Raw genomic sequence first — 23664 nt, forward strand, 5'->3', positions numbered from 1 at the left:
TTCGCTGCATGTTGCGTTTATATTTGTGTTCAGTGTCGCAACCTTTCAACTACTTAGCATGTTAACTAACACTTCCCCTAACCCTAACCTTAATGCCTAACCCTATCTCCAAACACTAACTTCAAACTTAACCCTAACCTTAACCCCTACCCTAACTAACGTGAGCCACAGCCACCTTGCTAACGTTAGCCACAACAAATTGGAATTTGTAACATATACGATGCAATATATAGATAAATAACATTCATCAGATTAATGAAAGGAGTCATGACACCTACTAGGGAAGTAGATTAAGTACATCAATTCATTGTTTTGAAAATATACACCATCCACCTATAGTATTTTTCTGGTTATGGATGACCGTCCCTTGAACACTATTCTTATTATATTTATCTGCCCATGTTGGTCTATGTATGTCCTCTTGTGCAGGTGTGATTGTGGCGTGCTGTTGTGCAGGAATATGTGTGATTGGCACCATCCTGTGGTCAAAAAGTTCAATTAAATTGCTCTTTGTGATAGTGTCGCAGTTCTTATATTTTCCATGTTAAACATTCATGTTTTGTCTTTCTTTATATTTTCGGAATACAAATGTGATCTTGAATATCGCTAACAAATGGATAAATGGTCTATTGTGGTCAGTGACGCACCGCTTTTGAAGGCAGAGCCCGCACCAAACATGCAGCCTCCTGATTGGCTGAGGAGATTGTCAATGAAAAAAGGGAGAGTTATCAGGAAACAAATATGGCTACCCTGTCTGTTGGAGAGCCTCAAGAGATGGAAGGTGAGTGACAATTTAAAATATTGCATCACAAATAGTTTTTCATGAGGGTGGTTAAATATATATTTACCTATTTATTATTGAACCCCCCCACAACTGCACGCTGCAGGGGATGTTATTTTGTGTTACTTTGCCCTTCCCTCCGTGGACATGCTATCTAGCTAATGTTGTTAGCTAGCTTGCTTGTTAGCTAGCTACTGCCACTGGTGGCTATGTCATTCAATAATAAGTTGTTTACGTTCGCTAGCATTTATCTAGCTACTAGTACTAGCTAACATGTTTTTTTCTGTACCTAGGTAAATGTCATCCTCCTATGTTTTTTGTAGTTAGCTAACATTAGCTATATAACATAATGACCGACTCATCCACTTACGCAAGTTAGCCTAGCAACTGAGTGTAGTTGAAGTGGGAACATCTCATGGTGATTGGTCTATCAAGCTACTCTAGCTAGCTGGTTGGTCGGCCCTTGCTGGCCAGTCAGCTAGCGTGGAAATGTTGCTTTCAATATTGTCGGATTCTTTCAACATCTAACATCAAACTGTCAGACAGACACATACGAAAATAACCTTACTAGGTACTGTATATAGCTAACTTAAAAACAAGGTTTAGCAAAGTATAAATATGTTTCTACTTATGACCATGCTACTGATCAGCTAGCAGTAGTTTGCAGACAGACAGCCATCCATAGAAAATTAAGAGGCGTCAAAGCACGTCAGATCATGTGAGCCTGCTACATGGGCTCTTTAGTTTTAATGACTCATCCATGGCTACAACTGTGATAATGTCCAAACTACATTGAAGTGACCCAGGCTGTTCCTTCCCATCTGTTCTGTGTGCAGTGGACCGGAAGGGAGAGTCGGAGGAGTCAGGAGATGATGAGACCAGGAGGAAGAGCATCAACGGGGAGGTAGACCCGAACCAGCCTCCTGCCACAGGTGGGGCCTACCTGTACATGTCAAGGAGGCAGCTTCAATTTCCTAATTTAAAACTGAAAACCTACCTATTCAAGCTAGCTATTAATGTTTGATCAATTTGCATAAAGTCTCTTTTGCATTAGTAGGTAATGTATAGATGTATTGTGACTTTTTTTTCTTCTACTTGTTTATGTATCAATGCTGTTTTATGTGAATTGAATGTGGGAAATGCACTCTGCAAATTAAATATTTTTATGTTATGCAAGTATACAGGGTAAGGTTATACACAAGTATAGTGTCAAGTCATGCTCAGTTGGCACAAACTGGAAAAAGTATTTTTATTTGAATCTGACTGAAAGCAGGAAGCACCAGTGACTAGATCAATAAAAAGTGGTCAGATGAAGCAGATGTTAAGCTACAGGACTGTTTTGCTAGCACAGACTGGAATATGTTCTGGGATTCCTCTGATGGCATTGAGGAGTACACCATTTCAGTCATTGGCTTCATCATTAAGTGCAACGACAACATCGTCCCCACAGTGACCATACGTACATACCCCAACCAGAAGCCATGGATTACAGGCAGCATCAGCACAGAGCTAAAGGCTAGAGCTGCTGCTTTCAAGGAGCGTGACTCTAACCCATTGTGTTATTGACTGTACGTTTGTTTATTCCATGTGTAACTCTGTTGTTTGTCGCTTTGCTTTATCTTGGTCAGGTCACAGTTGTAAATGAGAACCTGTTCTCAACTGGCCTACCTGGTGAAATAAAAAAATTACCCGGAAGTTAATAGGAAATCCCGCTATGCCCTCAGACAAATCATCAAACAGGCAAAGCGGCAATACAGGACTAAGATCGAATCGTACTACACCGGCTCTGACGCTTGTCGGATGTGGCAGGGCTTGCAAACCATTAGACTACAAAGGGAAGCACAGCCGAGAACTGCCCAGTGACACGAGCCTACCAGACGAGCTAAACTATTTTTTTATTTAACAAGGTAGGCCGGTTGAGAACAACTGCGACCTGCCCAAGATTAACTTCTATGCTCGCTTTGAGGTAAATAACACTGAAACATGCATAAGAGCACCATCTGTTCTGGGCGACTGTGCGATCACACTCTCCGCAGCCTATGTGACTAAGACCTTTAAACAGGTCAACATTCATAAAACCGCAGGCCCAGACGGATTACCAGGACGTGTACTCCGAGCATGCGCTGACCAACTGGCAAGTGTCTTCACTGACATTTTCAACTTCTCCCTGTCTGAGTCTGTAATACCAACATGTTTCAAGCAGACCACCATAGTGCCTGTGCCCAAGAACACTAAGGTAACCTGCCTAAATGACTACTGACCCGTAGCACACACATCTGTAGCCATGAAGTGCTTTGAAAGGCTGGTCATGGCTCACATCAACACCATTATCCCAGAAACCCTAGACCCACTCCAATTTGCATACCACCCCAACAGATGATGCAATCTCTATTGCACTCCACACTGCCCTTTCCCACCTGGACAAAAGGAGCACCTATGTGAGAATGCTATTTGTTGACTACAGCTCAGTGTTCAACATTATAGTGCCCTCAAAGCTCATCAATAAGCTAAGGATCCTGGGACTAAATACCTCCCTCTGCAACTGGATCCTGGACTTCCTGACGGGCGGCCCCCAGGTGGTAAGGGTAGGCAACAACCATATCCTGCCACGCTGATCCTCAACACAGGGGCCCCTCAGGTGTGTGTGTTTTGTCCCCTCCTGTACTCCCTGTTCACTCATGACTGCACGACTCCAACACCATTCAATTTGCCGATGACACAACATGGGAGGCCCGAACAACGACGAGACACCCTATAGGGAGGAGGACAGAGACCTGGCCATGTGGTGCTAGGACAACAACCTCTCCCTCAATATGATCAAGACAAAGGAGATGATTGTGTACTAAAGGAAAAGGAGGACCGAGCATGACCCCATTCTCTCTCATCGAGGGGGCTGTAGTGGAGCAGGTTGAGAACTTCAAGTTCCTTGGTGTCTACATCACCAACAAACTAGAATGGTCCAAACACACCAAGACAGTCGTGAGGAGTGCACGACAACACCTCTTTCCCCTCAGGAGACTGAAAAGATTTGGCATGGGTCCCCAGATCCTCAAAATGTTCTACAGCTGCACCTTCGAAAGCATCCTGACTGATTGCATAACTGCCTGGTACGGCAACTGCTCAGCGTCCGACCGCAAGGCACTACAGAGGGTAGTGTGTACGGCCCAGTATGTCACTGGGGCCAAGCTTCCTGCCATCCAGGACCTCTATACCAGGCGGTGTCAGAGGAAGGCCCTGAAAATTGTCCAAGACTCCAGCCACCCTAGTCGTCATAGACTGTTCTCTCTGCTACCGCATGGCAAGCGGTACCGGAGCTCAAAGTCTAGGTCCAAGAGGCTTCTAAACAGCTTCTACCCCCAAGCCATAAGTCTGCTGAAAACCTAATCAAATGGCTACTCAGACTTTTTCATTGCCCCCCCCCACTTCAATAACTCTACCTACATGTACATACTACCTCAACTAACCGGTGCCCCGCACATTGACTCTGTACTGGTACCGCCCTGTCTATTGTTTTACTGCTGCACTTTAATTACTTGTTACTTTCGTCTTTCAATCTTATCTGTGTATTTTAAAAAAAAACTACAATGTTGGTTGGGGGCACCTGTTGTATTAGCCGCATGTGACGAATACAAGTTGATTTGAGAACATTTTGTACTGTTGTAGCTAGTACATGCAACTCTAGTTAGGCCTAGATGCTGTGTTACAAATCACTTCTTGAAATGTCTTTCTCTTTGTACACAGTTAAAGAGGAGTCTCCTGTTGATATGGATACCATAACCTTGGACCCAGAGGAAGAGGTGATTGAGGGATGGGAATTAGTGTTGCCATAACAATTATGAATGTTGTTCCAATTTAGTTCTCTACCTAACACACCTACCTCTCTTCACAGGATGTTGATCTTGTCCACTGTAGGATTGGGAAGATTGAGGGATTGGAGGTGTTGAGGAAGGCAAAGGTCAGTAGGTTGACTACTGTCAGTCCTTCACCCATACAGTATGATAAAAAAAATTATCATATAGCTATTTATAGAAAACATAGATGACAATCACCCTGGAGTAAAGGAGACTGTCTGCACAAACAGAATGACTAGATGAACTAATGCTAAATGTTTGCGTGTCTCCAGACACTCTCTCTAAGGCAGAACCTGATCAAAAACATTGAGAACCTGGAGACGTTAGTGACTCTGAAGGAGCTGGATCTCTACGACAACCAAATCCGCAAACTTGAGAACCTGCAGACCCTCACAGAACTGGAGTGAGTCTGACCCATACAGTACCAGTCAAAAGTGTGGACACACCTACTCATTCCAGGGTTTTTCTTTATTTTTACTAATTTCTACGTTGTAGAATAATACTGAAGAAATCAAAATGGCCACCCTTTGCCTTGATGACAGCTTTGCACACTCTTGGCATTCTCTCAATCAGCGTAATGAGGTAGTCACCTGGAATACATTTTAATTAACAGTTGTGCCTTGTTAATTTGTGGAATTTCTTTCCTTAATGCGTTTGAGCCAATCAATTATGTTGTGACAAGGTAGGGGTGGTATACAGAAGATAGCTCTATTTGGTAAAATACCAAGTCCATATTATGCCAAGAACAGCTCAAATAAGCAAAGAAAAACGACGGTCGATCATTACTTTAAGACATGAAGGTCAGTCAATACGGAAAATTTCAAGAACTTTGAAAGTTTCTTTAAGTGCAGTCGCAAAAACCATCAAGCGCTATGATGAAGGACCGCCACAGGAAAGGAAGACCCAGAGTTACCTCTGCTGCAGAGGATAAGTTCCTCAGAAATTGCAGCCCAAATAAATGCTTCAGAGTTCAAGTAACAGACATCTCAACATCAACTGGTCAGAGAGGACTGTGTGAATCAGGCCTTCATAGTCCAATTGCTGCAAAGAAACCACTACTAATGGACACCAAGAAGAAGAGACTTGCTTGGGTCAAGAAACATGAGCAATGGACATTAGACCAGTGGAAATCTGTCCTTTAGTCTGAGTCCAAATTTGCGATTTTTGGTTCCAACCCCTGTGTGAACGGATGATCTCATGTGTAGTTCTCACCGTGAAACATCGAGGAGGTGTGATGGTGTGGGGTGCTTTTGTGGTGACACTGTCTGGGATTTATTTAGAATTCAAGGCACACTTAACCAGCATGGCTAATACAGCATTCTGCAGCGATACGCCATCCCATTTGGTTTGCGCTTAGTGAAACAGTGACCCAAAATACACCTCCAGGGTGTGTAAGGACTATTTGACCAAAAAGGAGAGTGATGGAGTGCTGCATCAGATGACCTGGCCTCCACAATCACCTGACCTTAACCCAATTGAGATGGTTTGGGATGAGTTGGACTGCAGAGTGAAGGAAAATCAGCCAACAAGTGCTCAGCATACGTGGGAACTCCTTCAAGACAGTTGGAAAAGCATTCCTCATGAAGCTGGTTGAGAGAATGCCAAGAGGGTTTTAAAGCTGTCATCAAGGCAAAGGGTGGCAACTTTGAAGAATCTCAAATATATTCTGGTTTGTTTAACTCTTGTTAGGTTACTACATGATTCAATGTGTTATTTCATAGTTTTGATGTCTTCACTATTATTCTACAATGTAGGTTTGTCCAAATTTTTTGACTGGTACTGTACATAAATGCATGCATACACACCAGTGTTTCCCTTCCTATCAGCTGACCTTGCGGTTGCCTCGATGACCAGCTTTTACTAACCATTAAGTGCATTCCTCTCCTCAGTTACACTGACAGAACTGAATGAACTTTGTTACTCCATGTGCTATTTTGCACAAAATGTTTCCCCTCAGTAAAGTTGAATTAAACCTGAATGTATTTTGACTCTGATCTCCAGCCAGCTGGACGTGTCCTTCAATCTGCTGAGGAAGGTGGAGGGTCTGGAGCGTCTGACGGGGCTGAAGAAGCTATTCCTGCTGCACAATAAGATCAGCCACATCGCCAACTTGGACCATCTCACCAGCCTGGAGATGCTGGAGCTGGGCTCTAACCGCATCCGGGTGAGACAGAGGCCAAGGGTCAGGGGTTACAGGGCATGTGCGACCAATTACATATGGTTAGAATTTGTATGCAGAGATACAAACTCATTGCTTTTTGGCGATATTCGCCATTTTGAAAATAAAATACTGTAGGTTTCTTTGTCATATCAAAATGATTGACTAAGCACAGAATGCATCTCTATGCGTTCTACAAATAGAATATCAAACACAGTGTGATATCATATCACAATGAGTGCCTCATCCAATAATCATGTGACAGCTGTGATCTTCCCACCGCATCCCCTACCAGCCATTACTCACCTGCTTCTTTCTGTCCGTTCTTTCTGCAAATCTCCATCAGCTTTTAAAATGTACAGTGCCTTCAGACCGTATTCACACCCCTTGACTTCTTCCACGTGTTCTGTTACAAAGTGGTATTTAATTGTTGGTTTTTTTGGTCAACGATCTACACGATTGTAACAATTGTAAAGAAATTATGAAAAATCGAACACTAATATCTTGATTAGATAAGTTGTCAATACATGTTTTGAAACATCTTTGGCAAAACTGTAACTAGGCCACTCAGGAACATTCAGTGTGGTCTTGGTAAGCAACTATATATTTGGCCTTGTATTTTAGGTTGTCCTGCTGAAAGGTGAACTCATCTCCCAGTGTCTGTTGGAAAGCAGACTGAACCAGATTTTACTCTAGGAGTTTGCCTGTGCTTAGCTCTATTCCGTTTATTTTATCATGAACTCCCTAGTCCTTGCCAATGACAAGCATACCCGTAACATAATGCAGCCACCACCATGCTTCAAAATGTATTTATTTATTTAACCTTTTTTTATTTAACTAGGCAAGTCAGTTAAGAACAAATTCTTATTTACAATGACGGCCTACCGGGGAACAGTGGGTTAACTGCCTTGTTCAGGGGCAGAACGACAGATTTTTACCTTGTCAGCTCGGGGATTCGATCTAGCAAACTTTTGGTTACTGGTCCAACACTCTAACCACTAGGCTACCTGCCGCCCCAAAACAATTTACGGCGGTGGGATTGAATATGAAGCGTGGTACTCGGTGATGTGTTGTGGATTTGCCCCAAACATAAAGCTTTGTATTCAGGACATAAAGTTAATTTCTTTGCCACATTTTTTGCAGTTTTACTTTAGTGCCTTATTGCAGTAAGGCACTAAACTGCAAGAAATATGTCAAAGAAATTAACTTTATGTCCTGAATACAAAGCGTCATGTTTGGGGCAAATCCCTTAGCACCACTCTTCATATTTTCAATCGTGGTGGCTGCATCATGTTATGGGTATGCATGTCATCGGCAAGGACTGGGGAGTGTTTTATGATAAAAGCAATGGAATAGAGCTAAGCACTGGCAAACTCCTAGAGGAAAACCTTGGTTCAGTCTGCTTTCCAACAGACACTGGGCGATTTAATTGACCTTTTCAGCAGGACAATAGCCTAAAACACATGGCCAAATATACACTGTGGCCTGTTTTTATTCGGTACACCACCCCGTTCACGAAAATTGATTGCTCCTGTAGTCACATGGCCATGGCTTGCAATCGAACATTAGAATGGGCAAAACGAGTGACCTAAGCGACTCTGAACATGGTATGATCATCAGTGCCAGGCCCGCCGTATTCAGTATCTCAAACGGCCGCCCTCCTGGGCTTTTCATGCACGACAATGTCGAGGGTTTGCCGAGAATAGTGCAACAAACATCCAGTCAGCGGCGGTCGTGTGGGCAAACACAGCTCAACAGTGGTGTGTAGAACGGCATCTCGGCTTGCACAACTTGTTGAACGTTCTCACGGATGGGCCATTTCCACCACACCGGGATCAACTCCTATCAGCTAAAAACGAGAAGAAGCTGATGCGAGAGTCAAGATTTGGCATAAGCAGCATGAGACCCATCCTGCCTGTTGTCAACGGTACAGGCTTGTGGCTCTGGTGAATTGGTGTGTGGAATGTTTTCCTGGCACAAGTTAAGTCCTTTGATACCAATTGAGCAATGATTTGAACGCCATGGCCCGACGTATTCTGGGCTGATCTGGCGGCAAAGGGTCCGACACGGTACTAAATGGGTGTACCTAATAAATTGGAGTTGCTTCCCAAACCAACATTGAATGTTCCTGAGTGGCCTAGTTAAAATGTTGACTTAAACCGGCTTAAATCTATGGCAAGACTTCAACAACCAACTTGACAGACCTTAAAAAATTGTAAAAATAATAATGTGCAAATATTGTACAATCCAGATGTGCAAAGCTTTAAGACTTACCCAGAAAGACTCACAGCTGTAACCGCTGCCCGAGGTGATTCTATGTATTGACTCGGGGTTGAATTCTAATCTAATCAAAATATTCGTATTTTTCATTGCACTTTAAATTGACAGAGTATATTGTAGATCATTCAATCTCACTTAAGTTAAAATGTGGGAAAAAGTCTCCAGTGGTGTCACTTGTTAAATCCACTTCAATCAGTGTAGACGAAGGGGAGATGGGTTAAAGAAGGATTTTTAAGCTTTGTGACATGAATTGTTTGTGTACAATTCAGAGGGTGAATGAGCAAGACCACAAGAGTTAGGTGCCTTTGAATGCGGTATGGTAGTAGGTGCCCCGCGCACCAGTTTGTGTCAAGATCTGCAATGCTGTTGGGTTTTTCACGCTGAACAGTTTGTCGTGTGTATCAAGAATGGTCCACCACCCAAAGGACATTCAGCAAACTTGACACAATTGTGGGAAGCATTGGAGTCAACATGTGCCAGCATCCCTGTGGGATGCTTTCAACACCTTGTAGAGTCCATACCCAGATGAATTGAGGCTATTCTGAGGTGGTGTGCAGCTCAATATTAGGAAGGTGTTCTTAATGTTTTTTTTTACACTTGTGTAGATTTGGAGTAAGCAGATCATGTCTCAATTGGCTACCACTTGGAACAGAAAGAGTCATTGTCGCAAAGACTTGATTGGTGTGTGTGGCTCTTTGTGTGTTTCCAGGTAATTGAGAATTTGGACTCGCTGTCCTCCTTGACGAGTCTGTTTCTGGGCACCAACAAGATCACGCAGTTTCAGCATCTGGAGGGCCTACACAATCTGACAGTCCTTAGCATCCAGGTACACACACACTGTGGCTTAATAGTCTCTGACTTCCTCAGTCTTCAGTTTTGTGTTCAGTGGGACAACGAGTCATAGACTGCAGCATTTCTAACACGCAAATGCTTGTGTTTAGTGACCCTACTCAGTAGCAGTACATCTACTCATGGAGACAGTACAATATTTAAGTGGATGTTGTCTTGTCGTCTTTCCTCCAGAGTAACCGCATCACCAAGATGGAGGGTCTGCAGGGTCTGGTCAACCTGAAGGAGCTCTACCTGAGTCACAACGGCATCGAGGTCATCGAGGGCCTGGAGAACAACGTGAGTCAACTGCAACCTGCACAACTGTAGGGCCATGCACGTTGCCATGGCAACCAATACAATTAGAGCAGGGATGCAATATTTATGGATCCCTAATGAAGTATATGTGGTTTGAGTCTGCTAGATGACTTGATGTAAATGTTTTGCGGCTTCACTGCAGGTACAATGTGTTTTTCTTTTTTTATCTAAAAAAGAATCCTGTGCGATTTACATGGGGGTGAGGGGTGTCTAAGGCACTGCATCTCAGTGCTAGAGGCCCCATTATAGACACCCTGGTTCGAATCCAGGCTGTATTGCAAACGGCCGTGATTGTGCGCCGCCCTATGGGACTCCCAATTGGCCCAGCGTCGTCTGTGTTTGGCCGTTGTAGGCGTCATTGTAAATAACAATTTGTTCTTTACTGACTTGCCTAGTTAAAGAGAAATAAATTAACATGTTGAAGTTTACATACACTTAGGTTGGAGTCATTAACTCGTTTTAACCACTCCACGCGTTTCTTGTTAACAAACTGTAGTTTTGGCAAGTCAGTTAGGACATCTACTTTGTGCATGCCACAAGTCATTTTTCCAACAATTGTCTACAGACAGATTATTTCACAATTCCAGTGGGTCAGAGGTTTATATACACTAAGTTGACTGTGTCTTTAAAGAGCTTGGAAAATTCCAGAAAAGGATGTCATGACTTTAGAAGCTTCTGATAGGCTAATTGACATCATTTGAGTCAATTGGAAGTGTACCTGTGGATGTATTTCAAGACCTACCTTCAGACTCAGTGCCTCTTTGCTTGACATCGTTGGAAAATCAAAAGAAATCAGCCAAGACCTCAGAAAAAGAATTGTAGACCTCCACAACTCTAGTTTATCCTTGGGAGCAATTTCCAAATGCCTGAAGGTACCACGTTCATCTGTACAAACAATAGTACGCAAGTATAAACACCATGGGACCATGCAGCCGTCATACCGCTCAGGAAGGAGACACATTCTGTCTCCTAGAGATGAACATACTTTGGTGCGAAAAGTGCAAATCAATCCCAGAAAAACAGCAAAGGACCATGTGAAGATGCTGGAGGAAACAGGTACAAAAGTATCTATATCCACAGTAAAACGAGTCCTATATCGACATAACCTGAAAGGCCGCTCAGCAAGGAAGAAGCTAGTGCTCCAAAACGCCATTAAAAAAAGCTAGACTACGGTTTGCAACTGCACATGGGAACAAAGATCATAGTTTTTAGAGAAATGTCCTCTGGTCTGATGAAACAAAAATAGAACTGTTGGCCATAATGACCATCGTTTGGAGGAAAAAGTGGGAGGCTTACAAGCCGAAGAGCACCATCCCAACCGTGAAGCACGATGGTGTCAGCATCATGTTGTGGGGGTGCTTTGCTGCAGGAGGGACTGGTGCACTTCACAAAATAGATGGCAACATGAGGGAGGAAAATTATGTGGACATATTGAAGCAACATCTCAAGGCATCAGTCAGGAAGGTAAAGCTTGGTCGCAAATGGGTCTTCCAAATGGACAATGACCCCAAGCATACTTTCAAAGTTGTGGCAAACTGGCTTAAGGACAACAAAGTCAAGGTATTGGAGTGGCCATCACAAAGCCCTGACCTCAATCCTATAGAAAAGTTGTGGGAAGAACTGAAAAAGCGTGTGCGAGCAAAGAGGCCTTCAATCCTGACTCAGTTACACCAGCTCTGTCAGGAGGAATGGGCCAAAATTCACCCAACTTATTGTGGGAAGCTTGTGGAAGGCTACCCTGAATCGTTTGACCCAAGTTAAACAATTTAAAGGCAATGCTACCAAATACTAATTGAGTGATGTAAACTTCTGACCCACTGGGAATGCTATGAAAGAAATAGAAGCTGAAATAAATCATTCTCTATACTATTATTCTGACATTTCACATTCTTAAAATAAAGTGGTGATCCTAACTGTCCTAAGACAGGGAATTTCTACTTGGATTAAATGTCAGGAATTGTGAAAAGCTGAGTTTACATACACCTTAGCCCAATTTTAAACTTCTGACTTCAACTGTAGTTATTGTAAAATTATGACTTAACATGTCTGCACACTAGTTTAATTGCAAGTATTTGAAAATATTTAAAGTGGTGACTCAATTTATGCTGTTTGTCCACATATAGAAAAAGCTGACAACTCTGGACATCGCAGCCAACCGGGTGAAGAAAATTGAAAACATCAGCCATTTAACAGACCTACAGGAATTCTGGGTAAGAGGGGAGGAGGGATGTAGCATGGATGAGTCATTTTTAAAGTAGATCACTGTCAGTTGTTTGAGAAATAGATATGTCCAAGGCTGCAGATAAGGAAGTTCTGTCATATATGAAATCTTTACCCCCCCCCCCCTCCCCCCAGATGAATGATAATCAGATAGAGAACTGGTCAGATCTGGATGAGCTGAAGAGTTCCAAGGCCCTGGAGACGGTGTACCTAGAGAGGAACCCCTTACAGAAGGACCCCCAATACCGCAGGAAGATCATGCTGGCGCTGCCCACCGTACGCCAGATCGATGCCACCTTCATCCGCTTTTAACCGGCCCGCGGTGCCACCACACATCTCGTACCCCCACCTCAGTGTTCCCCCACCTCCCACTCACCGTCCTTCCCCTGCAACTGCAAAATGGACCTCCGCTCACTGCACTAATTCACCACACACATACTGATGCACACAGACAAGGGTTCCCTTTGTATAACACGTATACTTACACACACATTCTGACCATCACTTTTCTCCTTAACCTCTCTCATACACGTGCACGCACGTACACACTCACTCACACTCACCACCTGACCTATGCTATTGTGTGAACGCTTATTAATTTATTCCCAGAATTGGACTGGAAATGGGCTGGGAGGAGTGGGGGCTGCAGGGATGTCAAAGACCCCATCTTTCCCCACTGTCCTCCCTCCCTCTTTTCTCCTTCTCTCCTCCCCTTTTCTTTTGCATGTGGAGTAGGGAAATATTGCCCTGCCTGATTGGCCTTTGTATGATAAAAAAAAAAAGAAGGCAGGCTGTTTTCTCTGTTTATTGAAATTGCAGTGCACCTGGCGGAGAAGGGGATGAGTGGGCATGGGAGTGTTTGTCATGTTTTTTTTTAGGAAGGTCTACTACACTCAACAGATATCAAAGTCTTATTTTTTTTTATATTAAAGATTTAAAATGATCAAATGTTTAAAAAAATAAATAATGATGTTGGCGTATGATACTTAGTGTTTGCCATAGGGATATTTAGAGCATCATAACACTGGACTGCTTGCATATTGCAGCTGCATTACGGACACTGTCTCGTGCACGTGGTATCTTGTTCAAAGTGAAGGATTGAACTTAATTCACGCCGTCACATCAAAGAAGCGCTCTTTGTGCTCGATCTGAAACTGGTCTGTCTCAGGCCAATAAGGCAAATGTTCTGAACACATTGTCACCCGAAGGAACAGACCAGGGTTTTTTTCATTGATTTCTATTAATTCTCTTATAAAACATTTGCTTTGAATGGTAATCCTTTGGTAAACATCCCCAGGAGATTGTCTGCTTTTGATTTGTAAATAATCAACATTTCTTCGACTGACTCAACATCCTAACTCATATGAATCTGCAGTCTGAGCTGTTAATCCTTATGTCAATCTTGCTGCTGTGAAATGCAACAAACATTCAGTGATGGTGGTATTCAGCACTTCTTTCTTTTCAGGCCATGACCCTCAAATGTTTTGAGATAATGTAAAGAAAAATATGACAATCTGTTATATTTCTAAGTCAATAGCCCATGCATATACATTTATGGAGTCACCTACAGTTGTACACTTACAGGGAAAGTTTAATTGAAGTGAACCGTGTTTGTGAACAGAAATGGGCTCCTATTGACCTGGATCAGTGGAGTGTGTCTGAGTGAAGGTCTCTGTGTGGTATGTGGAAGGGAAGGAGTGTGTTTGTGGTGTAAATCACTTATAATCACATTGCTCAGGACCTTACTATTGCCAATCAATGGACCAACAGGCTCAGAATTTGCCCCTAACCGCAGATCTAGGATCAGTTAACCATTCTGTACCCCCAATCAGATTTGAACTTTTAATAGTGTATCAGTGGTTAGGGGAAAATATATATTCCCACCTGCAGAGCGAAAGGTGACCCATACAACTGGGGCTTATTCAAGAGGGTGCAACATTTCGGAATGTTACAGATAAAAATGCAATGTATCGAATTTCAACTATTGACTCCTCCCTTTGCCAGACAAGTTGGCAGTTCTATACATGACTTTTGTATCTGCCCCACTAGTCCCAGTCCCTCAGATGGGTTCATAAAACAATGCCACACAACTCACTTGTATTTTTTTTGCCTTGTTTTTAGTGAAGCTTGGTAGACTGTTCTTGAACTGAATGTATTATAAAAGACTAAATAATAAAGTTACTTAAATTACATGTCTCCCCCCACAAGTGCTTACACCACTAAACTGACATTAGTAAATAGATTGAAAGCTACTATTGCATGCACTGTATAAATTAGATTACATGTATTGACTAAAACTACTGTACTATTGTGAATACTGTGAAGAGAAGAAAAGATACCCTTGTATGGGCCATTGAGCAATGGTAGGGGCGGCCTGCTACTCAGCCAACGTAGTCAAACCAGAGATAGGGCAATGAAATACATTACCCACAATCCAACACAAGTGTCTGTGTGACGCAGCCTTCCAGGCAAAGCTCGCGAGTACAGAACGGCAGTACGCACGCGCATGATTTGTGTTGTTGTTGGTGGCGGTAAGATGGCGGCGCTCGGGGACGCATCAACTCCGGGGGTGAATGGGTTAATACAACAGTTCACATCTATTACAGGTAAAATGTGTTACCTTTTATTGTTACAATGTACATTTTTCATGAGTTATCTTCCGAAAACAATCATGTCGCCACAGCATCACAGAAAGCTGCGCAGGAAAATCAGACCGGGCATCAGTGCTTACTTACTGCCCCCTCTTGTCACACAAGGGGAAAAATAACTGGAGATAGCTACGACCGTCAAGTGTGTGGTCACCAGAATGGAACATATAACTTTTAAACATAAAATTACCCCCAGGAAAGACTACTTAGAATTGTCTTGGGATGATGTCTGACACAAAATGGCTTTCTAGAGTTTCCCCAAAAGTCATTTTGAGTATCTAGAGGTGCAATAACTCGCCTTATTTTCTCTCATTTCTGTGGAATGGACGTTGGGTGCAACATTTTCCTCTTGTCGAGCTAACCTAGCCTAGGCTCCACCTTACAATGGCTGAAACATCTCCCGCCTGTCATGTTCAAGCGATCGGAACGGAAGCACCACACCAGCCTCCCTCTGCTAACGTTACTGTTACACAAAGTTTGCATTAAAATTGTAATTTAATGATGCTATGTTTAATGTTATATATATGTAGATGGCAATTTGGCCGATCATCCCATTTTTTGTGTGATCGTATCATGTTCTGTCGAGAAGACATGAAAAGTGAAACAGACATGCGCAGTAAACATGACAAACTCTAACCATCTATACATGCAGACATTTTTGCATGTACGTTTAGATTGCATGTAAATTGCACATGTCACACAGTTCTTGATTACCATGCATGGAGATATAACGTATACAAAGTGAAAGTGCCATTATCCTTCTGCCAGTGCGTTTAGCTCAAACAAGAACCGCGCATGCGCATTCGTTTAAAAAAATATTTTTTTATCCTAGTTGGTGTACAGATCTCGTGAAACATTTAATAACATGGCTTATGTCAACCAATTAAGAAATGATTCAATGCAACAAAATATATTTCAGATGTAATATATCTGGTCATGTGTGTGTGTGTGTCATCCATGCCATTTGTTATATTTCCCCAGGTGCCACAGAGAGTGTGGGGAAGCATATGCTAGAAGCATGCAACAACAATCTAGAAATGGCAGTGACCATGTTCCTGGACGGAGGGGGGATCGCAGAGGAGCCCAGCACCAGTTCCAGTTCAGCAGGGGCATCCAGCAGCAAAGCTCCCCCCGCAGAGTAAGTCAATGGCCTGTTCCACCACACCAACAACTGCAGGGTCATAAGAGATGGGGTCTGTGATGAAACAAACCCAAACTTCGAGAGATCGCCAATCCTGGTCTTGATGTTTTCCATTTAAAGCACATTCATGAGAAAAAGAAAGATCTGCACTCCTGGAATTGAAGTTGAATATTGTCTGTCTGTTTTGCAGTGACGAAGTGCGGGCACCCATCCCTCAGAAGCAGGACATACTGGTGGAACCAGAGCCTATGTTTGGAGGTACAGTACTGCAGAGCAACCCCATCATTTAGTCTACCTCACTACAACTTGAAGCTCCCTCTTTCTCCCCCTCTCTGTCTCAGTCCATCTAACAGTCTCTCACTCTCTCTCCATCTATCACTCTCACAGCGCCAAAGCGACGAAGACCTGCCCGCTCCATATTTGACGGTTTTAGGGACTTCCAAACAGAAACCAGTAAGTAGCCTACATGTGTATGTGTTTGCATAGAAAATAGTGCCACCCAGCCTTCAGGCAAAGCTCTACTTGTGTTGTGATCATAGTCAGGTTGTGGTATATACGCTAAAGGCTTCTCTGCCCTCTTTAAGTCCGCCAGGAACAGGAGCTGAGGAACGGCAGTGCGGCGGACAAAAAACTCAGCACACTGGCGGATCTGTTCCGGCCCCCCGTCGAGCTCATGCACAAAGGCAGCTTTGAGACGGTGAGGATCCCCCTCCCCCCCTGGACACCCAAGCTCCCTTGACCCGGAGGACTGTCAGTCGACCCTCATCCAAACCACCCTTAGCCAAAAGGATTGAATAGGCCTCTAAGCAGTACGGTAACAATTCCACCTAGCCTGCCAGAGGGCAAGGTGGAGCTATCACCATATTGCTTAATACGTATCTGGCTCCCTTCTCTCTCTAGGCGAAGGACTGTGGTCAGCTGGAGAACAAGTGGCTGATGATCAACATCCAGAATGTGCAGGACTTTGCCTGCCAGTGTCTCAACAGAGACGTGTGGAGCAACGACGCGGTCCGGACCATCATCAGGGAGCACTTCATATTCTGGCAGGTACGAATGTGCACTCACGCATGAAATGTCACCTTCCCATTCAGAAATAAATACTTTGTGTTTCAGGAGCTAGGTTTCCATCCGCTTTGCAGCAGATATTCATGCAAATATTATCAAATCTGCATTTAAAAAAAAAATCCCACCAGAGATGTGTTTTATATCAGACTTTTTGCGGAAAAAAGGTTGTGCGTGATGATGTAGTTCACATAAAAAACACTTAAGCTGTTAAATTCCCATGTACCGAATAAAAACATTCAAGTTAAATGGGTTTCAGCTCATTTTCAACTCTACTGATGGTTTTGTCACAAAAACTGTTTGATAGTAAATGTGTCCATTCTGGTCTTGGTACATGCGCTCTAGCCAACAGCTCACAGATACTGTGTGGGTAGTCTACCTACATTATGAGATTATTATGGACGAGCAATATTATTTGTTGTTGTAAAATGGCAGCCAAGCATCGATCATCACCAGACTAAGACCCTCTATATTTCTTGGAAATGAGCGTCAAGCTTTTTGCCGTCCACTTTCACCACCTTGAAGTTCATAACTTATTTCATCTGTAGCCTAACAAACTGCATGTTTATTAGGACCACACAACATATCTTAGCATGACTCCCAAGTTTACTTCGATATGAAGGCTATTATATAAATATCTGCGCATGAAGTAGTTTCCACCTCCATTTATCTCATAATTAGTTTTACAGACACAAAAAAGATTCCACCGTGTCGAACGAACATTTTGTCTGTCGGGCATTTGTAAAATTGTACTGGCGTTTCATGTTTCCATCAGCCCAGTTGTGACTTTGTTTTTCATGTGTCAGGTAATTCATCTGCATGAAATGGTCGGATGGAAACGTGGTTACTGTCACTAAGTTTTTCTCCTTCTTGTCATAAAATCAAAGTTTATTTGTCATGTGCGCCGAATACAACAGGTGTAGACCTTACAGTGAAATGCTTACTTACCGGCTCTAACCAATATTGCAAAAAAGGTATTAGGTGAACAATAGGTAAGTAAAGAAATAAAACAACAGTAAAAAGACAGCCTATATACAGTAGCGAGGCTATAAAAGTAGCGAGGCTACATATAGACACCGGTTAGTCAGGCTGATTGAGGTAGTATGTAGATATGGTTAAAGTGATTATGCATTTATGATGAACAGAGAGTAGCGGTAGCATAAAAGAGATTGGCGGGTGGTGGGTGGCGGGACACAATGCAGATAGCCCGGTTAGCCAATGTGCGGGAGCACTGGTTGGTCGGCCCAATTGAGGTAGTATGTACATGAATTTATGGTGGTCTGCTTGAAACATGTTGGTATTACAGACTCAATCAGGGACACGTTGAAAATGTCAGTGAAGACACCTGCCAGTTGGTCTGTCATGCATACACAGTACATATGCTGTCACTTCCACACACGCCGTAGAGGCATGTTGGCGTGTTGAACTCCCCTCAACACGCGTAGAGGCGTGTTGAGGGGAGCTGACCTGCTGTGTGTGTGTGTGTGTGTGTCTGCGTTGACAGGTTTACCACGACAGTGAAGAGGGACAGAGGTATATCCAGTTCTACAAGCTCAACAAGTTTCCCTATATCTCCATTTTGGATCCCCGGACAGGTGAGGCCTGCTCTGGGTTTCTGAGTGCTTGATCAGTTACTAATACTAAAAAGGTTTTGAAAGTCTTACTGACGATGCTCGTGTTTGACCGTTCTGCAGGTCAGAAGATGGTGGAGTGGAACCAGTTGGACGTGGCTTCGTTTCTTGAACAGGTGACGGGCTTCCTGACGGAACATGGCCAGCTAGACGGCCCGGCATCCAGCCACCCGCCCCCCGCCAAACGCGCCCGCTCCGTGAGTCACCGCCTACTCTCTTTTTCAGCTTTCTCTGTGTTTTCTTAAACAAGGTCCATAATGCTAATTCCAGTCACATTGTAACTTTATTCTCTCAATCTGTTCTATTTCTCTCCATCACTTCTATCTCTCTTTCACACCTCTGTTTGATTTATTCTCCACATCTCTCTCTCAGGAGAGTCTGATAGACGCCAGTGAGGACAGCCAGTTGGAGGCAGCCATCCGAGCTTCTCTCCAGGAGACCCACTATGAGTCGTCCTCTGCCCCCGACCTCCCTGACTCCCCCCACTCTGCAGATGCAGACTCGGACGGAGACTCCGAAGCGGAGCCCTTCTCTGACAGCGAGGGCCTAATCTCTGTTGACGGCTCGGACAACGAGACAACAGAACCCCGGGAAGGCAGCTCCTACTCCATGGGCGGACACACCCCTCCAGGACCAGCCCCTCCCACTTCTGCAGCCGCAGCACCCCAGCCCCCGCCACGTCCAGACAGTCCCCCCGCCCGTCACAGGAAGTCCCCCCACAAAGAGAACAGCCACAGAAAAGAGGAGAGCAAAAAGAACCACCTGGAGCCTCCGGCGGCCGCCCAGGCCCGCTCCCAAGCCGACCCAGACTCAGAGCATTGTTCTGGGGAGAACCATCGCACCTCAGCTGGCCAAAGCTCCAGATCTGTTAAGACGGAAACCTCCGACCTCGACTGCCTTGATGACAATGGTATTAAAACTACTCTGTTATTGCGCATCATGTTTAAGTGTGTGGCTATGACTGTTACTCTGAGATTGTAGCCTAGCAGGTAGCCTAGCAGTTAAGAGCATTGGGCCAGTAACCAAAAGGTCGCTGGTTCGACCAGGTGAAAAATCTGTCAATGTGCCCTTGAGCAAGGCACCTAACCCTAATTGCTCCTGTAAATTGCTCTGGATAAGAGCATTTGCTAAATGACCAAATGTAAATTGTGTGTGTATCTACGACTACGTCTTCATCCATCTCTACCCTGACTGCATTCTTCCTGTATTGTATCGTCAGGTCCCAAGGCGAGACTGATGCTGCGCTATCCAGATGGCCAGAGAGAGCAGATCGCCCTGTCGTTCAAGGCTAAGCTTATGGTGAGAATGGACTCTTGTGTTAGGTCTTCGGTTCAATTCATAAGCTGAATTAAGTCCACGTAGAAAGTCCTGGTCAGTTTTCAGTTCAAGAATTGATTTTCAATTAATCCTGAGTTGAAATGCAACTGACCCAAACTCCCTGGGACATTAACATATAGGACATTATAAAGGCTCTTCCATGCCTATAATTACAGTGGCAACAAAAAGTATGTGAACCCTTTAGAATTACCTGGATTTCTGCATAAATTGGTCATACAATTTGATCTGATCTTCATCTAAGTCACAACAGTAGACATACACAGTTTGCTTGAACTAATAACACAAATGTATTGTATTCAATATAGACCAAAAAAAATACATAATTTAAACATTCACAGTGTAGGTTGGAAAAAGTATGTGAACCCCTGGGCTAATGACTTCTCCAAAAGCTATTTGGAGTCAAGAGTTGGCTAACCTGGAGTACAATCAATAAGATGAGATTGGAGATGTTGGTTAGAGCTGCCCTGCCCTATAAAAAACACTCACAAAATTTGAGTATCCTATTCACAAGAAGCATTGCCTAATGTGAAACATGCCTCAAACAAAAGAGATCTCAGAAGACAAAGATTAATAATTGTTGTCTTGCATAAAGCTGGAAAGGGTTAAAAAAGTATCTCTAAAAGCCTTGATGTTCATCAGTACACGGTAAGACAAATTGTCTATAAATGGAGAACTTTCAGCACAGTTGCTACTCTCTCTAGGAGTGGCCGTCCTGCAAAGATGACTGCTTGAGCACAGCGCAGAACGCTCAATGAGGTTAAGCAGAATCCTAGAGTGTCAGCTAAAGACTTAAGAAATCTCTGGAACATGCTAACATCTCTGTTGACGAGTCTACGATACGTAAAACAATAAACAAGAATGGTGTTCATGGGAGGACAACACGGAAGAAGCCACTGCTGTCCCCAAATAATATTGCTACACGTTTGAAGTTCACAAAAGAGCAGCTGGATGTTCCACAGCGCTACTGGCAAAATATTCTGTGGACAGATTAAACTAAAGTTGAGTTGTTTGGAAGGGAACACACAACATTATGTGTGGAGAAAAAAAGGCACAGCACACCAACATCAAAACCTCATCCCAACTGTAAAGTATGGTGGAGGGAGCGTCATGGTTTGGAGCTGCCTCAGGGCCTGGACAGCTTGCTATCATGGACAGAAAAATTAATTCCCAAGTTTATCAAGACATTTTGCAGAAGAATGGAAGGCTTTCTGTCCGCAAATTGAAGCTCAACAGAAGTTGGGTGATGCAACAAGACAACGACCCAACAACCGAATGGCTTCAACAGATGAAAATACGCCTTCTGGAGTGGCCAAGTCAGAGTCCTGACCTCAACCCGATTGAGATGCTGTGGCATGACCTCAAGAGAGCGGTTCACACCAGACATCCCAAGAATATTGCTGAACTGAAACAGTTTTGTAAAGAGGAATGGTCCAAAATTCCTCCTGACCATTGTACAGGTCTGATCCGCAACTACAGAAAACGTTTGGTTGAGGTTATTGCTGCGAAAGGAGGGTCAACCTGTTATGAAATCCAAGGGTTCACATACTTTTCCACCCTGCACTGTGAATGTTTACACGGTGTGTTCAATAAAGACATGGAAACGTATAATTGTTTGTGTGTTATTAGTTTAAGCAGACTGTTTTTGTCTATTGTTGTGACTTCGATGAAGATCAGATCAAATTGTATGACCAATTTATGCAGAAATCCAGGTAATTCTAAAGGGTTCACATACTTTTTCTTGCCACTGTAGTTATCAAGCCGTTATTTAGTAAGCTGTGCTGGCCCCCCACGGGGGGCCAGCACAGGAAAATAAGTATATGAAATGTATGCATTCACTACTGTAAGTCGCTCTGGATAAGAGCGTCTGCTAAATGACTAAAATGTAAATGTTGTTACTTACCTTCTTCCTCTGTGTCCTCCACCCCATCCAGGCTCTGGTGAGACACGTCCAGTCGAAGGGTTACCCCAACGAACGCTTCGAGCTCGTCACAAACTTCCCCCGGCGGAAGCTGGCCCACTTGGACTATGACATCACACTGCAGGAGGCGGGGCTATGTCCACAGGAGACTGTATTTGTGCAGGAGAGGAACTAAGCCCCTGTCTTTTCTATCTCTTCAGGCCACACCCATATCACCAATTACCCAGGAGAACGTAACAGGCTGCAACCTTTTGTTCTTTTGGAACAGTGGATGGACTCCATTATCCATCATTCGACTGGGACGAAGTTGCTGCCCGTGTACTTTGTTAGAGGGCATTTTGTTCATCGTCAATTACCGAAGGCATTCTATTCTGATTTTAGTTTTATTCTGAGGTAATAAACCGATCGGAGTACAATACATTAGAGATACAGTGAGAAATAAGCTGAGGGCCCGAATAATGATCAGAGCTGGCATCAGAGTTAGCAGACAAAATACTTTTATCCCCTGAGTTGTTAATACTTATTTTTTTTGAGTCATGGACACCTACAGCCAGGTAAAGGAGGGGCTTGAACTCTGACCCTGAGCTCCGATGGGTCCCAAATTTGCTTTTCTCCGTGTTGATTGGGCGAGGAGCTTTTGCAGTAGTGACCGTGAGAAAGGGGGTGACTTTGAATATGGGAATCAATGGAGAGGGGGGGTTGAGGGATTTTTGGGGAGTGGGGTGAGGTGTCCTTAACTGTCAACCTGCACTGTACAGGAGTGGTGTAGCGATTGACATTTAGTCTAGTTTTTTTCTTATTTCATTCATTTTTTTATATGCTGCCCCATTTCCAAGAAAAGATGCTGATGCTTAAATATAATCATCAAAACAAAGGGAACTTCGGCTTGTTTGTTCTATTCAATTTCTACCATGTTGTGTATCTGCAATCTGTCTAAATTGTGACCACGAGCTCAGAAGTATAGTTTTGGTGATGATGCATTGAAAATGGCCACAAAGAAACCCAAATTGGCCCCTTGAATCTACAATATCACTCAGGTATTTCTTGGTACCCCCGCCCCAATGACCTGAAGGATCTCGGTCAGTGTAAACAATGGGTTGTGGTATTATCACTCTTTCTAGCCCAGGACGGTTAAATGTTGGTCCTGGAGGGCCAAAACACTTCTGCTTTTCATCCTCTCCTAACCAGGGACTAATTCAGACCTGGGACACCAGAGTGGTATACTTAAGCAATACGGCACCATGGGGGTTTGTGGTATATGGCAATATACCACGGCTAAGGGTTGTTCTCTGCCCGACACAACGCCGTGTGCCTGGACACAGCCCTTAGCCGTGTTATATTGGCCATATACCACAAATCCCGGAGGTGCCTTATTGGTATTATAAACTGGTTACCAACGTGATTAGAGCAGAAAAAATACATGTTTTGTCTTACCCCTTGTATATATCTGATATACCACTGCTGTCAGCCAGTCAGCATTCAGGGCTCGA

At 43.7% G+C, this 23664-nt stretch overlaps 2 protein-coding genes across 2 annotated transcripts; both read left to right on the plus strand.

The window, feature by feature from the left end:
* Window positions 1-632: 632 nt before the first annotated feature.
* Window positions 633-14626, plus strand: ppp1r7 (protein phosphatase 1, regulatory (inhibitor) subunit 7). The gene is made up of 10 exons (XM_014139618.3): window positions 633-781; window positions 1618-1713; window positions 4523-4578; window positions 4671-4736; window positions 4905-5035; window positions 6634-6796; window positions 9780-9896; window positions 10094-10198; window positions 12340-12426; window positions 12572-14626. Exons 1-10 carry the CDS (start codon window positions 742-744, stop codon window positions 12746-12748), a joined length of 1038 nt encoding a protein of 345 aa, XP_013995093.1. The 5' UTR covers window positions 633-741; the 3' UTR covers window positions 12749-14626.
* Window positions 14627-14899: 273 nt separating this feature from the next.
* ubxn7 (UBX domain protein 7) lies at window positions 14900-23053 on the plus strand. Its single transcript, XM_014139617.3, has 11 exons — window positions 14900-15042; window positions 16066-16222; window positions 16416-16483; window positions 16613-16678; window positions 16810-16922; window positions 17126-17272; window positions 18792-18882; window positions 18982-19115; window positions 19291-19828; window positions 20138-20217; window positions 22188-23053. Exons 1-11 carry the CDS (start codon window positions 14943-14945, stop codon window positions 22347-22349), a joined length of 1656 nt encoding a protein of 551 aa, XP_013995092.3. The 5' UTR covers window positions 14900-14942; the 3' UTR covers window positions 22350-23053.
* Window positions 23054-23664: the final 611 nt, after the last annotated feature.

Source organism: Salmo salar, chromosome 14 (assembly GCF_965601325.2).
Source record: "Salmo salar chromosome 14, fSalSal1, whole genome shotgun sequence".
Taxonomy (NCBI): Eukaryota; Metazoa; Chordata; class Actinopteri; order Salmoniformes; family Salmonidae; genus Salmo; species Salmo salar.